Source organism: Malus domestica, chromosome 09 (assembly GCF_042453785.1).
Source record: "Malus domestica chromosome 09, GDT2T_hap1".
Classification (NCBI taxonomy): domain Eukaryota; kingdom Viridiplantae; phylum Streptophyta; class Magnoliopsida; order Rosales; family Rosaceae; genus Malus; species Malus domestica.
The window spans coordinates 7,993,926-8,006,688 of record NC_091669.1 but is presented as its reverse complement, the minus strand read 5'-3'; the positions used below and the strand labels follow the sequence as shown (position 1 = coordinate 8,006,688).

At 37.9% G+C, this 12,763-nt stretch overlaps 1 protein-coding gene across 13 annotated transcripts; it reads left to right on the top strand.

Moving 5' to 3' along the window:
• The first annotated feature begins 785 nt into the window (after positions 1–785).
• Positions 786–9,185, top strand: LOC103411273 (uncharacterized). 13 transcript variants are annotated; one of them, XR_011571426.1, is made up of 9 exons: positions 791–1,173; positions 1,290–1,352; positions 1,553–1,684; positions 2,515–2,787; positions 2,941–3,015; positions 3,234–3,292; positions 4,500–4,613; positions 8,385–8,516; positions 8,715–9,185. XR_011571426.1 is itself a non-coding variant. In XM_070805354.1 (6 exons), exons 1-5 carry the CDS (start codon positions 939–941, stop codon positions 2,967–2,969), a joined length of 732 nt encoding a protein of 243 aa, XP_070661455.1. In that variant the 5' UTR covers positions 791–938; the 3' UTR covers positions 2,970–3,015; positions 3,234–3,393. The 13 variants fall into 13 exon arrangements, 1 of the variants encoding a protein (XP_070661455.1); XR_011571421.1 differs by having other exon boundaries at positions 2,515–2,865; XR_011571432.1 differs by lacking the exon at positions 4,500–4,613 and having other exon boundaries at positions 786–1,173; positions 2,515–2,839.
• Positions 9,186–12,763: the final 3,578 nt, after the last annotated feature.

The window sequence follows — 12,763 nt, the reverse complement described above, 5'->3', positions numbered from 1 at the left end:
TTGTTGAGAAACCAAGAAAGGAAAATAGAGGTTCATGGTTGATGAAAGGTATCGAGTCTACAATATGATTTGAAACTCCGAAAGATCATATATTTTTTGAGACAAACAAGCAAGTAGGACTAATAAAATTTGGCTAGCTCAAAATCAAACACAGAATTCGATGGTCATCTGGATACACATTTCGAAAAGAAAATAAAAGAAAAAGTCACTCTAAAATGATTTACTCATGGTATGTCAGTAACTACCTATCTTTGAGCGTAATGCACTCTCAGAAGCATAGTTAAACCATTTATGGGACTATGATTTTTAGCCTAAAATGTGGCACACTGGGTGGCGAGAATGACTGGAATGCCCATAGCACATGACTCTCGGGCTATTGAGCTGATCAGACTTCTTAGTCAAATTGTACTTTGCCTTAGTCGGATCAAACTTAGCTTTAGTCGGGTTGAACTTAGCCTTAGTTCGACATGCGAGGCTTAATTTGTTACCTATATTGCTTGTCTCCCAAGTAAGGAATCATAATTCAAGTTAAATTAAGATGTCTTGGAGATTTGGCAACGTAACATAATTCTAGGAGGATTGGATATATCTCATCCTATATTTCCTCCGATATGATTGGGATTGCTAACTCAATAATCCTAAAAATACCCTAGCTACCGGGGACGTGGGGTATTCACTACGACAATACACACATTCTGTCCTTTCCACCCAAGTCAAGGCACCTTCGTGGAGTATTCCTAACGTGGGCATTGGCTACTTATAAAAGTTTATAAGAGATATTGACAATCCATAAAAATTTAAAATCCAAAGCGATTATACTTTTACCAAAAACAGAAATTAAAAATAATAATGAAAAAGGGAAAGACAAACCCTTATCATCACAATTCACAAGGCCAGGCTCCCCACCGGAATCTCCTCTCTCTCTTTCGCACACAGCCATGAGCCAGAGCGGTAACGAGTCCGAGCGCCAGAGCAAGAAACAAAAACTCTTGAGTCCAGATCCAGAATCCCTCCAGGGCCAGATCCCGGACTTACCACCGAACGCAGACGAGCTGCGCAAGCGGGGGAAGCTCATATGGCACTGGGACGATAGCGATGATGATGAATTCGAGGACTTCCCCCCGGGAAAGGTTTATTTTGCTATCGAGGAAAACTATAATGCTCGAATGACCGGTATGGTTTTGATGTTTTTTTTTTTCTTTGATTTAATTTTAGGGTTTTGTGATTAATTTTGCAAGCAAGCCTGTATATCCCAGATATTATTTCTTTAAATTTTGTGTATTTAACAGCGAAAAAAGAATTGAGTGAGATAAGGGCACGAAGATCATCCCTCAAAGAAAGGAAGAACACCAGTATGTCCCCCGAATTAACAAGACTAGTCAGGTTTATTATTTTATTCGACTTTTGTTTGTGATTCGGGTGTGCCAATCTCTGAATTTTTCAGTTTATGAGGAAGATGAAGAGTGTTTTTTTCTTTTCTTTTGTACAAATACGGGAAACAGTACATATTATTCATCCATGTTGATATTAAGTTTGTGTAATTATTTTACAGCGGAAGCACAGACAGATGACAAACCAAAAACGGGTCGATGGTTTTGTCTCCAACCACATATTCCGCCTCCCATCTACTGTAGAATTTGTAAGAAGAGCGATGACCACATGACTAAGCAATGCCCGCGTTTTGGTACGTTTTTTGTATTTTTTTCTCTGCTATTTCTTCTCCCTTTTACATTTTGGTGAGGCTGGGCGATTCATTTGATGATGGTGCAACCATGATCGCGTCTCTCTTTTACATAACATAATCTCTCGAGACTGATGATCGAAATAGCGGAATGACTGTTAAAGTTAGGCAAGACAATCTAACCCATTAAATCTGTGGACTCTGGTCTGTTTTTAAGAAACCTGTTTTGGGTATATGATTCAATATCGGTCTCTGACTCTCCCCAGTTTTTATTCGTTTTTTGGGTTCCTCCTCATATTGACCGAACGTGCAGAGAAGGCCACTGGGAAACGAGCCATGTGAACAATAGAGTGACGCCGAGGGCGATATTATATAACAAAAAATACAGTTATTATGTATTTAGCTTTTATTTCTATTTTTAATTTATGCTTTTAGTGTTTATTTAGTTTGGTTCATAAATCTTTTTCGACAACTTTGAAGGGGTCATGCAGATAATATTAGTGTGTGACGGTTCTTAATTAACTATTCAAAACACCTTTTTGTTGATAGGATGATGATAGGTAAAACCTTTAACTGATGGGGATCCATTACCTGACGGATTTTGTGTATGGGGAATCTTTAATTCGATTGGACTTGCAAGGACAGGGTATTGGGGAAGTTTAGCTAGTCTAGCCCCAATCCACCCCTTTGCAGTCCCTATTTGAAGTACTCGCATAGTCCTCTTTCGGTATTAGAAACACAGTTTAGTCATTGATATTTACTTGGGCATGTCACTTGTTTATGGTGTCAAAAGTTAGGATTAGCATGCTCGACTAACTTGAATGCTTGTGCAGACTCTTCAACTGTTGTTCATGACGTGAGATGTCGACTCTGTTTGAGGGAGGATCATGTGGTTCCAATTTGTCCGTACCAGTACTATGTCCCAAAGGGTGAAAAAGTTGGCCCCGGCGGTAAACTCGTTTGCATATGTTGTCAAAAAGAGGGTGGCCATCCTGGTGAGGAATGGGTAGGAAAAGCTGTTGGTAATTATTGCAGGATTTGTTCTTCTACTTATGACCACAGGACTGAAGACTGCCCCGTCAAAAAGGGAAGAGAGATAGTAGGAGGCAAGTTCCAATTGGCTATGGTTGACTCGTGAACAGAAATATATTTAATTGGGTAGAACTGAGTTCATGCTGGATCAGGTTATATGATATGTAGTGTTCATTTGTTTCATTTTGTATTTTTTCTAATATTTTATCCTTCTTCTTGGTATCCAGAGGCTTTGGCTGAGATAAACTCACCATGATCCTCCCTCTCTTCCCGCTCCATTGGAAGGAAAATGGGGTTTTGAGGTAGTGCCATAGAGCTGATCCTTTTTCATTCATATGCTTCTATTTTGTAGTATTTTTGTGGGAAATCTTTGTTTCTTGTTTCTGTGTTTCTCCGCTCCGGTGAAAGGAAAAGGGGGTTTTGGTAGAGCCGTAGATCTGATTTTATTTTGTTTCATAAGCTTGTATTTTGGAATATTTTGTGGGAAATCTTTGGTTCATGACTTGTATTCTTTCTGCAGGTGGTAGTTCTAGTGCTGGTGGTGGTATCAGTTCATTACAGTGAGCCAAGTTACTTGAGGTCTCTCTCTGTCCTTTCCCTCTCTTGTTTACTGTATTGTGCAGAATTGCATGAATGTGTGGTGGTTTGCATAAAAATCCCAATTTTTACCAATTCTCTAACATTTTCCCCCAATTTTTCTGTGTTTAATTGGTTTTTTTTGGGATCTGTTGCAGCTGGGTTTTTTGGGTTTCTTTGGATAGTAGGCAACTACTGGGAAAATTGGGGGAAATTGGGTTTCCTTTTGGTTTCTCTTTCGAACAACCAAGTCGGCATGTGTGAACGCAACGTATATATGCTAACGATACATCCTGTTATTCTGTTCTGTTGGGTCGTAACCTAAGAATAATGCAACACAAAGAGCATAGTTACTCTAAAACTGTTATCATATAAAAATTTCACATACTTGTTATGACCGTTAAAGTCGCTTCAGTGCCAAATCCAATTGCATAAAAAATTTCACATACTCGTATAACAATGTTCGCCTTACATTCGTTTGTTTATTGAATTTGAGACATAAAATTCAAATTTGATGTGAATTAAGCGCTTTTAGCAAGAAAGGCTAGAAACTCTCTGTAAAATGATAGTGAGTTTTAACGTTTCAGGATTACTCTTGTATTATATCTGTGGTTGTGGTCTGACATTACAGATTTGCAGGAAAAAGTAGTAAAATGCCTTACTGCTTCCCTAACATGGCTCACATGCCATTATCGGTTACTTTTGGGAAGTGATGTTGTCTTATTTTTCAAAAGAAAAGACGCACTGGTTTTAATTCCCAAGTTGTGAGATTGTTTTAGACATCTATTTTTTTACCTAATTTATCATAACTCGCATAATAATAAAACACCTCACTAAAATTTTTCATAAAGAATTGAACTCGAGTTAGACACTGCATTCCAGTTTTTGTTTAACAGTTTGGTGCATTGCATCATTTTTTTAATACAATGATATATTTACACTAAAGTGGTGAGGGACAAATTCGTTGCTGACTCGTCAGTTTCAAGATTTTAAGTAGTATTGATCTATTTCTAAAGAAAAAAAATTTGAAAAATGGGTTGCTAATTGTAATGTATTGGCATCAATGTGTAATTTGTTTGTAACATTTATATTACCTTTAGAAAGTTGAACTTGTTGAAGGAAATTTAAAAAGTGAGGCCAACGAGGGTTGGTTGAGTTTGTAAGATTGTTTTCTTTGCTATACTAAGGCCTAGTTTGAAACTAGTTGCAGACAATACTTTTTGACGGGGCATAACTAACCGCATCAGATCTTCTCAAAGAAAAAGGTGAAAAATGCAAAGTCGATGCTTGAAGTAATTAAGCGGTGATTAATGCTCACATCAAGGTATGACCAGCCAAAATAGGGGCCTCATTAAAACCTAATTAGGTTAGCTTAAAGTTGATTCACTTAAATTTTAGAAACCCAGACATCATTATATATTGATAATGACATACAATCCTGTGTCTTGATCTTCTAATCTATAAGTTTTCTTCTTGCTCTTTTCGAATTCCATTTAGCCAGTTTTTAGTGACATGGAAACAAAAGAAAAAGGATACTGGTGACTTAGAAGCTATGTTTTCTCTTCAATTGTTGAAATTTGCGTAACTCTAGCTTTGCAGGTCAGTTGTCGTAATTGTTTTTAGCTTCTTCCTAGTTTCAATGCATACAATAGCTTCTGGGTCAGTTTTAATCCACGTTAGCGATTGATTCCCAAAATCCCATGTAAATATAGAACCGCCCTAGTTTTGTTGTCATCTTTCATCTAAGTCATTATAAGCCAAAACTGCCGTCTTGGACTTCACATATTGGATAAGCACGACATGTTACAGAAAATCCCAAGTTGTAACTCTTCGCCACAATCCAAACAGTGTGATTGCATAACATGTCCATATGAATTGAAAATTTGATATTAAAAGAAAAACTAAATAAAAAATATATATGTACTTAATATAGAATATATGTGTGTAATGTATTTATATTACCCTAAGACATCCAAATGAACTTTGTTGCACCATCATAATCTTTTGCTATAAGTAAAAGCAATGCACTTTTCATTTAAAATAAACTTTCCAGATAACTAAAGAATTCAATGTAATGCACTCCTCTTCAAATAAACTTTGCAAATAACTAAAGAGTTCAATCCTTCGAACAGACAAATTTCTTGGTCTTTATACTTTGTCAATCTTCTTGTTGCACTCTTCCAAAGATCATTTATCAATGTTTGGACCTGAAAATACATAAAATAAAAAACATAAAAATATTAACACAAGTTAAATAAAAGAAGAGTTGTTAGTAAGTGAAAGAATAGTTAGGAACATGAAATTGCTAAAACAAGGAATACCATGATTTCCTTTTAATCGATGAAATCTACGTGACTCCTGCTATGCAGATCGGTTGTCATAATCACTTCCAACTTCTTCCTAGTTTCAACACATACTATAGCTGCCGGGTCAAAAGTTCGCTCTGAAATTTTCATCCACGTTAACGGTTAATTCCCAATATCCTGAGTAAATATAGCATCGCTCTGGTCTTGTTCCCATTGTTGAACTAAGCCATTATAAGCCAAATCTGCCGCCTCTTCATATTGGATACGTAGGACATGGTATGGGAACTCCCAAGTCGTCTTCAACTCTCCGCCACAACCTAAGCAATGTGATCGCATAACATTTCCATATGAACTGAAAATTTAATATTTCAAAGTTACTAAATATATATATATATATATGCACATAATATAGAAAAGAATGTTATGCGATCACATTGCTTAGGTTGTGGCGGAGAGTTGAAGACGACTTGGGAGTTCCCATACCATGTCCTACGTATCCAATATGAAGAGGTGGCATATTTGGCTTATAATGGCTTAGTTCAACAATGGGAACAAGACCAGAGCGATGCTATATTTACTCAGGATTTTGGGAATTAACCGTTAACGTGGATGAAAATTTCAGAGCGAACTTTTGACCCGGCAGCTATAGTATGTGTTGAAACTAGGAAGAAGTTGGAAGTGATTATGACAACCGATCTGCATAGCAGGAGTCACGTAGATTTCATCGATTAAAAGGAAATCATGGTATTCCTTGTTTTAGCAGTTTCATGTTACTAACTATTCTTTCACTTACTAACAACTCTTCTTTTATTTAACTTGTGTTAATATTTTTATTTTATGTATTTTCAGGTCCAAACATTGATAAATGATCTTTGGAAGAGTGCAACAAGAAGATTGACGAAGTATAAAGACCAAGAAATTTGTCTGATCGAAGGATTGGAAATGAATTGTATTAAATTTTAATATTCACATACAATGTGGGTTTGGTGAATTGTTTTCGAGTGCTAGAGCTTTTCAGTCAAGTTTAGTTCATGACTTTTACGTTTTCTATATCTTTCCTCTCCCAGTACAGCTATCTTTCCTCGTCCCGCGCCCTGCTCTCCCCCAGCCTCCTCTCAATCCACCTAGTCACCGTCTTCTACTTAGTTGTTTAAGTGAGAGTAAAGGTTTAAATTTTAAAGCAAACAAAACAATTCTTTGTTGAGAAACCAAGAAAGGAAAATAGAGGTTGATGAAAGGTATCGAGTCTACAATATGATTTGAAACTCCGAAAGATCATATTTTTTAGAGACAAATAAGCAAGTAGGACGAGTAAAATTTGGCTAGCTCAAAATCAAACACAGAATTCGATGGTATACACATTTCGAAAAAGAAAAAAAAAAGGTCATTCTAAAATGATTTACCCGTGGTATGTCAGTAACTACCCATCATTGAGCGTAATGCACTCTCAGAAGCATAGTTAGACCATTTATGGGACTATGATTTTTAGCCTAAAATGTGGCACGCTGGGTGGCGAGAATGACTAGAATGCCCATAGCACATGACTCTCGGGCTATCGAGCTGGTCAGACTTCTTAGTCAAATTGTACTTAGCTTTAGTCGGGTCGAACTTAGCCCTTAGTTCGACATGCGAGGCTTAATTTGTTACCTGTACGAATCTCTTGTCGTCGGCCTGAATCTCTTGTCGTTAGAGTCTCTTAACCACCTCCTATTTCGTATTATCTCCCTACTCATTTGTCCTTCTCCCTCCTTTATTTCTCACGCTCTTCAATCATAATGTTGGGATCAGAGGTCTACAAGCATAGTCGAAGAAACGTGAGGGCGAGAAGTGGCGGCCGTCCCTCCCTTCGCCGGAAAACATGCCCTAGGACGGCTTCAATTGAAGCTTGCACAGGTGGTGTGTCGCGGTAGTCCTTGGCTAAGAAGGAGCTCCTTCCTGCAACTTCCATGTTAGGGCATTCGGCATACGTCATCGAGAATGGAGACCAAAAGCCGTACGTTGACAAGTGTGGTGCTTCTGCTACCGTTCAACTACTTGAAGCTACGTTTGCTTCAACTCATTCAAACAGTCGGAGACCTGAAGATCAAGAGAAGAAGCCGAAGCATAGTGCTTGATAATGCAGAGGAGAAGCAAATTGAGAAAACCTAGGTGTAGAACTTCCTCTCTAGTTACAAGTTTCCTAGTGGTACAGAGCCGGCAATGTGGAGGACCACAAATGTCTATGGCCGAGAAGGGATGGCGAAGTCGTCGACGAGTAAGGCGTTGAGCTGAAGAGGGATCATTTATCTTGTATGGACAGTTCGAAGTCAAAACATGTGGAAATTGAATGGTGTGCCATATAAGGCGGTTGTGATGCTAAAAGAATTTAAATTGAAGTTTCCATGGAGAATCGCCGGTGAATTGTCCGTGGGGTTTGAGGTGGAAGAGAACCACCGGGTATGGAAAGAGATTTCAGTTTTGTTTATTTCTTTTTTCAGTTTTAATCAAAGGGTGAATTAGGAATTTTAAGAATTTTTTTTTTTGTATTGGGTGTGGAAAGACGTTGAATGGGTTCCAATAAAATTTCTCTTTCAATATCTAAACACTTTGGGAAGGGAATTTCTATGCATTTCCTAATCCATATAATCGGATTCGGTATTTCTGAATTCATAGAAAATTGGATGGGATCAGAATTTTGTAATTGTTTAGGGTGTGCCAATCTCTGAATCTTTCAGTTTATACAATACTAAATAGTACATTTTATTAACCTGTTTTGATCTTAAATTTGAGTGTGTGAATTTATTTAACAGCGGATTCGCAAATATATACGAACCCAAAAACGGGAGCATGGTTTTTACTCGAGCCGCGTGGAGAGATTCCAAAGTTTTGCGTAATCTGTAAGAAGATTAATGATCACATGACCAAGCACTGCCCACAAATTGGTAGGTTTTTGTGTTTTTCTTTTGTTCTCCAATCTGAATCTGCCACTGTTGTACCCCCTAGTTGAAGTACTAGCTTAGTCCTCTATTTGGTAAAAAAAATAAATAGTTGTCATTGATGTTTACTTGGACGTGTCACGCGTTTATGGGGGTAAAAGTGTAGGATTACCATGCTTGACTCTAACCCGAATGATTGTGCAGACTCTTCGACTCAAGTTCCTGACCTGAGTTGTAGACCATGCGGGAAGGAGTCATGCGAATCCAACTTGCACGTATCAGTACTATGTCCCGAAGGGTGAACAAGTTGGGCGTGGCGCTACTCTAATTTGTACATGCTGTAAAAAAGAGGGTTGCCATCCTGGTACGAACGATTGGGTTGGTATTGCTGTTCCGAATTATTGTAAGATTTGTGGGAAGCGTTATGAGCACAGGACTGAAGACTGCCCCCGGAAGCAAGGAATGGAGATGGTTGGTGACCAAGCGGCCTTTGTTGGCGTATGCATAAAATATACCTAATTGAATAGAACTGAGTTCTTGCTCGGCGAGATTATATGTTTCCTATGTTGGGTATGTAAATGTAAAACCGAGACCGACTGCGATGTTCTTATGTAGTTTGGTTGTGACTCGTGAGGATATGTTTTGAAAGCAATATAATCATATTACCTTAACCTCCGTTTAGTTTGTACAACTATTTTAAGTCTGCATCTGCAAAATGTAATGTATGTTGGCCTTTGACTCATGGCCTTGTGTCGTTCGGAGCCTTCAAGGCTTCCATTTTTGCTTCTTTGTCTGTTGGCCCTCGTGCTGTGTTGGCTCATTGCGAACTCTTGTTGTCACCTTTGGCTCTTGCCAACTTTGGTTCCCGTCGTTGTACCCTCTGTGGTCGTCGCAGCTCGATCTCTAGCCTTTGGGGAATTCATGCCTCTTAGCTTCCTTTGTTTCTCTCGAGTCCGAGGTCTCACTAAACCCGACTTTCGTCCTTGGTCCTCATGGCCTTTAAGCTCCGTTACTAGCTCACTAACAACCGCCCTTGCATTGCGCATTCGTCTTCTCACTTGGGATGCTTGTGTTGCTTCATTCACGTAATCGCAGAAAAATCACGACTCATAAATTAGAATTATTCCAATACTCATTTCAACTGATTCCAAGTAAATATATATCTCGAAAGGTAACAATGACGGACAGTACTAACTAAGTGCACTTTCATGTTCACTCATGGTGATTGACGTGCTTTAACCATACACATGTTATAATCGGAATCCTGCACAACCCACCAAGTTTGACCCATAACGTTTAGGCCTCATTCAATTTTGTTTAAACTCTGATTTTGTGAGCAAAGCAAAAAAGTTCAGGGTTGCTTTTTCATCCAATTAGATGTTCATATAGCTTCGAGCCACCTATTAATATAGGCAGTATAATCTTTCTGAATTGGAATTCTCGATTATTTTACAGTAATTGGCTTCAATGTGGTTGAAATTGAAGGCAATACCTTGGCAGCTAGTAGTTAACTGAAAAATTCAACAACACGGTCCCACATCGACGCTGCGCAAAACCACAAAAGCCTTTATATAGTCCTTTCCGCCATTGCTTGACACGATCTTACTTGAATAGGGATCTGTTCTATCATTTGTATCCTTGATTTCTGTGGAGAACTTCAGCCTGGTGGATGAACCATCACCAAGTGATCAGAGCCGTCCCTAACAGCCCAATGACTCTTGGATCGTTTGAGCGGTGGACGATCGTTCAACGGCCTGAGGATGTCTGACAGACCCAGTTAGAGAGATAGATAGGTTTTGCTAGGACAAGTACGAAGTGGGTTTAAAATATTTTAGTTTCCTAATTATAATACAAAAGGATTACGAATAAAAGAGTAAGGGAAGAATACTAATATTATTACTTTCAATTTTTTTCTTTCGCAGTGTGTACTGTGATAACATAAAGCAACATTAGTTACAAACCAAACAAACATAATGATTACACTTTTTAAAGCATTACACAACTATTATTATCATACTATTCCCAAGTCCACCTTACTGTGGGCATTCAAGCATCAGGAAAATAGGGTGGGTGATTATACCGCACCACCTAATATTGCTGTAAAATTATATCTACAATTCAAAATAGGCGATGATACCGCACTATCTTTGATCGCAATAAAATTAGCATAAATAAATACTGGGTTAGTAATCAGGAGCTACATCAAATAAAAAAATCAAAGATATAAATAATTGTTATATTGAGAACTAGAAGCAGCATGGTCCCAGCAGTTCTTCGCAAGAGTACATCCAGTAGATGAGGCAGAGGAGGAAGAAAAACATGAAAATCCTTGGAGGAAGCATTTTTCAGCGAAGGGAAATAAGAACTGGTCAGGATTAGAGAGTCGTGTTGATAACGTGTTATAAATAGGCAAAAGTTAGAGAGATAACCTTTGCTAGGGACATGAGCGAAGCGGATGCAAAATATCACACTGTTTAGTTTCGTAACTATAACACAAAAGGATTGTAGATAAAAGAGTGAGGGAGGAATACTGATATTATTGCTTTCAGTTCTTTTCTTTCACAGTGTGTATTGTGATCACACAAAGTACTCTCCGTGACAAACCAAACAAACATAATAATTACATTTTTTGAAAGCATTACACAACTATTATTATCATACTATTCCCAAGTCTACCTTACTGTGGACATTCATTTATCCACCAATTTTACAACAGAATTTATAATTTTTACGCCCTACTCTATTCCTCAAGTCCCACAGGGCATTCTTCCACTAGCCATTTGAAAGATGAATCTCTACCTTGTGAATAAGCCATAGGGCATTCTTCCACTGGCCATTTGAAAGATGAATCTCTACCTTTTGGAGAGATTTTTTAGTGTGACTGGCACACGATGTGGTACACCATGTGTCATTATACAAATTGTGAGATTTGTGTGTTAAAAAGTTAATAACTTAAAAAATAAAATTTTCCACCATTTACATAAAAAGAGATGGTGTATCATCCGTATTCCCGTCACAATAAAAAATTTCCCTACCTTTTGAATAAGGTGCCTAGCCTGTCTTATTTAATAATGCATTGTTATGTATAATTCTTTTTTCACATAATTACACACGATTATTCTAAGGAGGTGAGAAGAAGGAATTCTAATTTCTAGAAGCAGTCTTTTCTTTTTTATTTCGTTTTAGATCGTATTAGGTATGCCATATATAACAGGAAAGTTTCAATAAAGAGTAACCTTAGGGAGATCAAATTTTTTAAACCAAATGATATGTCACCAATAAAATAAGCACGTTAATCGACACTTAATTAATAATTTAATCATCTACAACCACATCATTTAGTTTGCAAAATTTAATTTAAAAATTTTGGTCTCCCTAGCATTATCCTTCAGTAAAATAATGTAAAATTCTTTGTGAAACCATCCCACTTGCTCAAGTAGGTTTTACTATTAATAATAATACATCGTCTTACAACCAATATTTTTAACATCATACACTTCTATAAATTAGAACGGCGATTGGTCCTGCCTATCTTCAACATTTTGAACCAAATTTACAGAAAAAGACTCTGGTTCTAGTTCTCCACTTCTTGCGAATCCAAATACAAACCCTGTTTCATTTTCATCTTTGTAGGTCAGTTTGCGAGAATCTCAATTCTGAAGAAATAAGAACTAATCAAACTTTAGAGTGTGGAAATCCGACCGATTATTCGCATCATCTTCTTCCCACAGATCAAATTACCCTAGAAATAGAGTTTGATTATTAAAAAGTAATCTTATCTTCTGCCCAAGACAAGTGATCCAACCCAAAGCCAATGTGCAAATGCTAAAAAATTCTAGCAATCTATGTCGGTAATAGTAGCTGGAAAATTCCAGTTGTGTAAGTCGGTGGGAGTGTGTGCATGATCATGCAGTGGAAAAAAAAAAGGTCGTACCCAGTGCACAAGGCTTCCGCTTTACGCAGGGTCTGGGAAAGGTGAATGTCGGCTAGCCTTACTCCCATTTATGGAGAGGCTGCTCCCAAGTCTCGAACCCGAGACCTACCGCTCATGGGCGAAGGCACAGTGAAAAGTTATAGAAAAATTGTGAGGACATTATGCAAGCCAATGTTGGTGTGCATCTAGAAAGGTTAGCTGATTGTAAACTTGTGTGGTTGAAATGCAAAGCCCAAAGGCGGTGGGCAGTAGTAAGTCGGCAAAGTATGCCTATAAATATAGGTATGTGTGTGTGTTGTGATGAAACAACCAAGAGAGC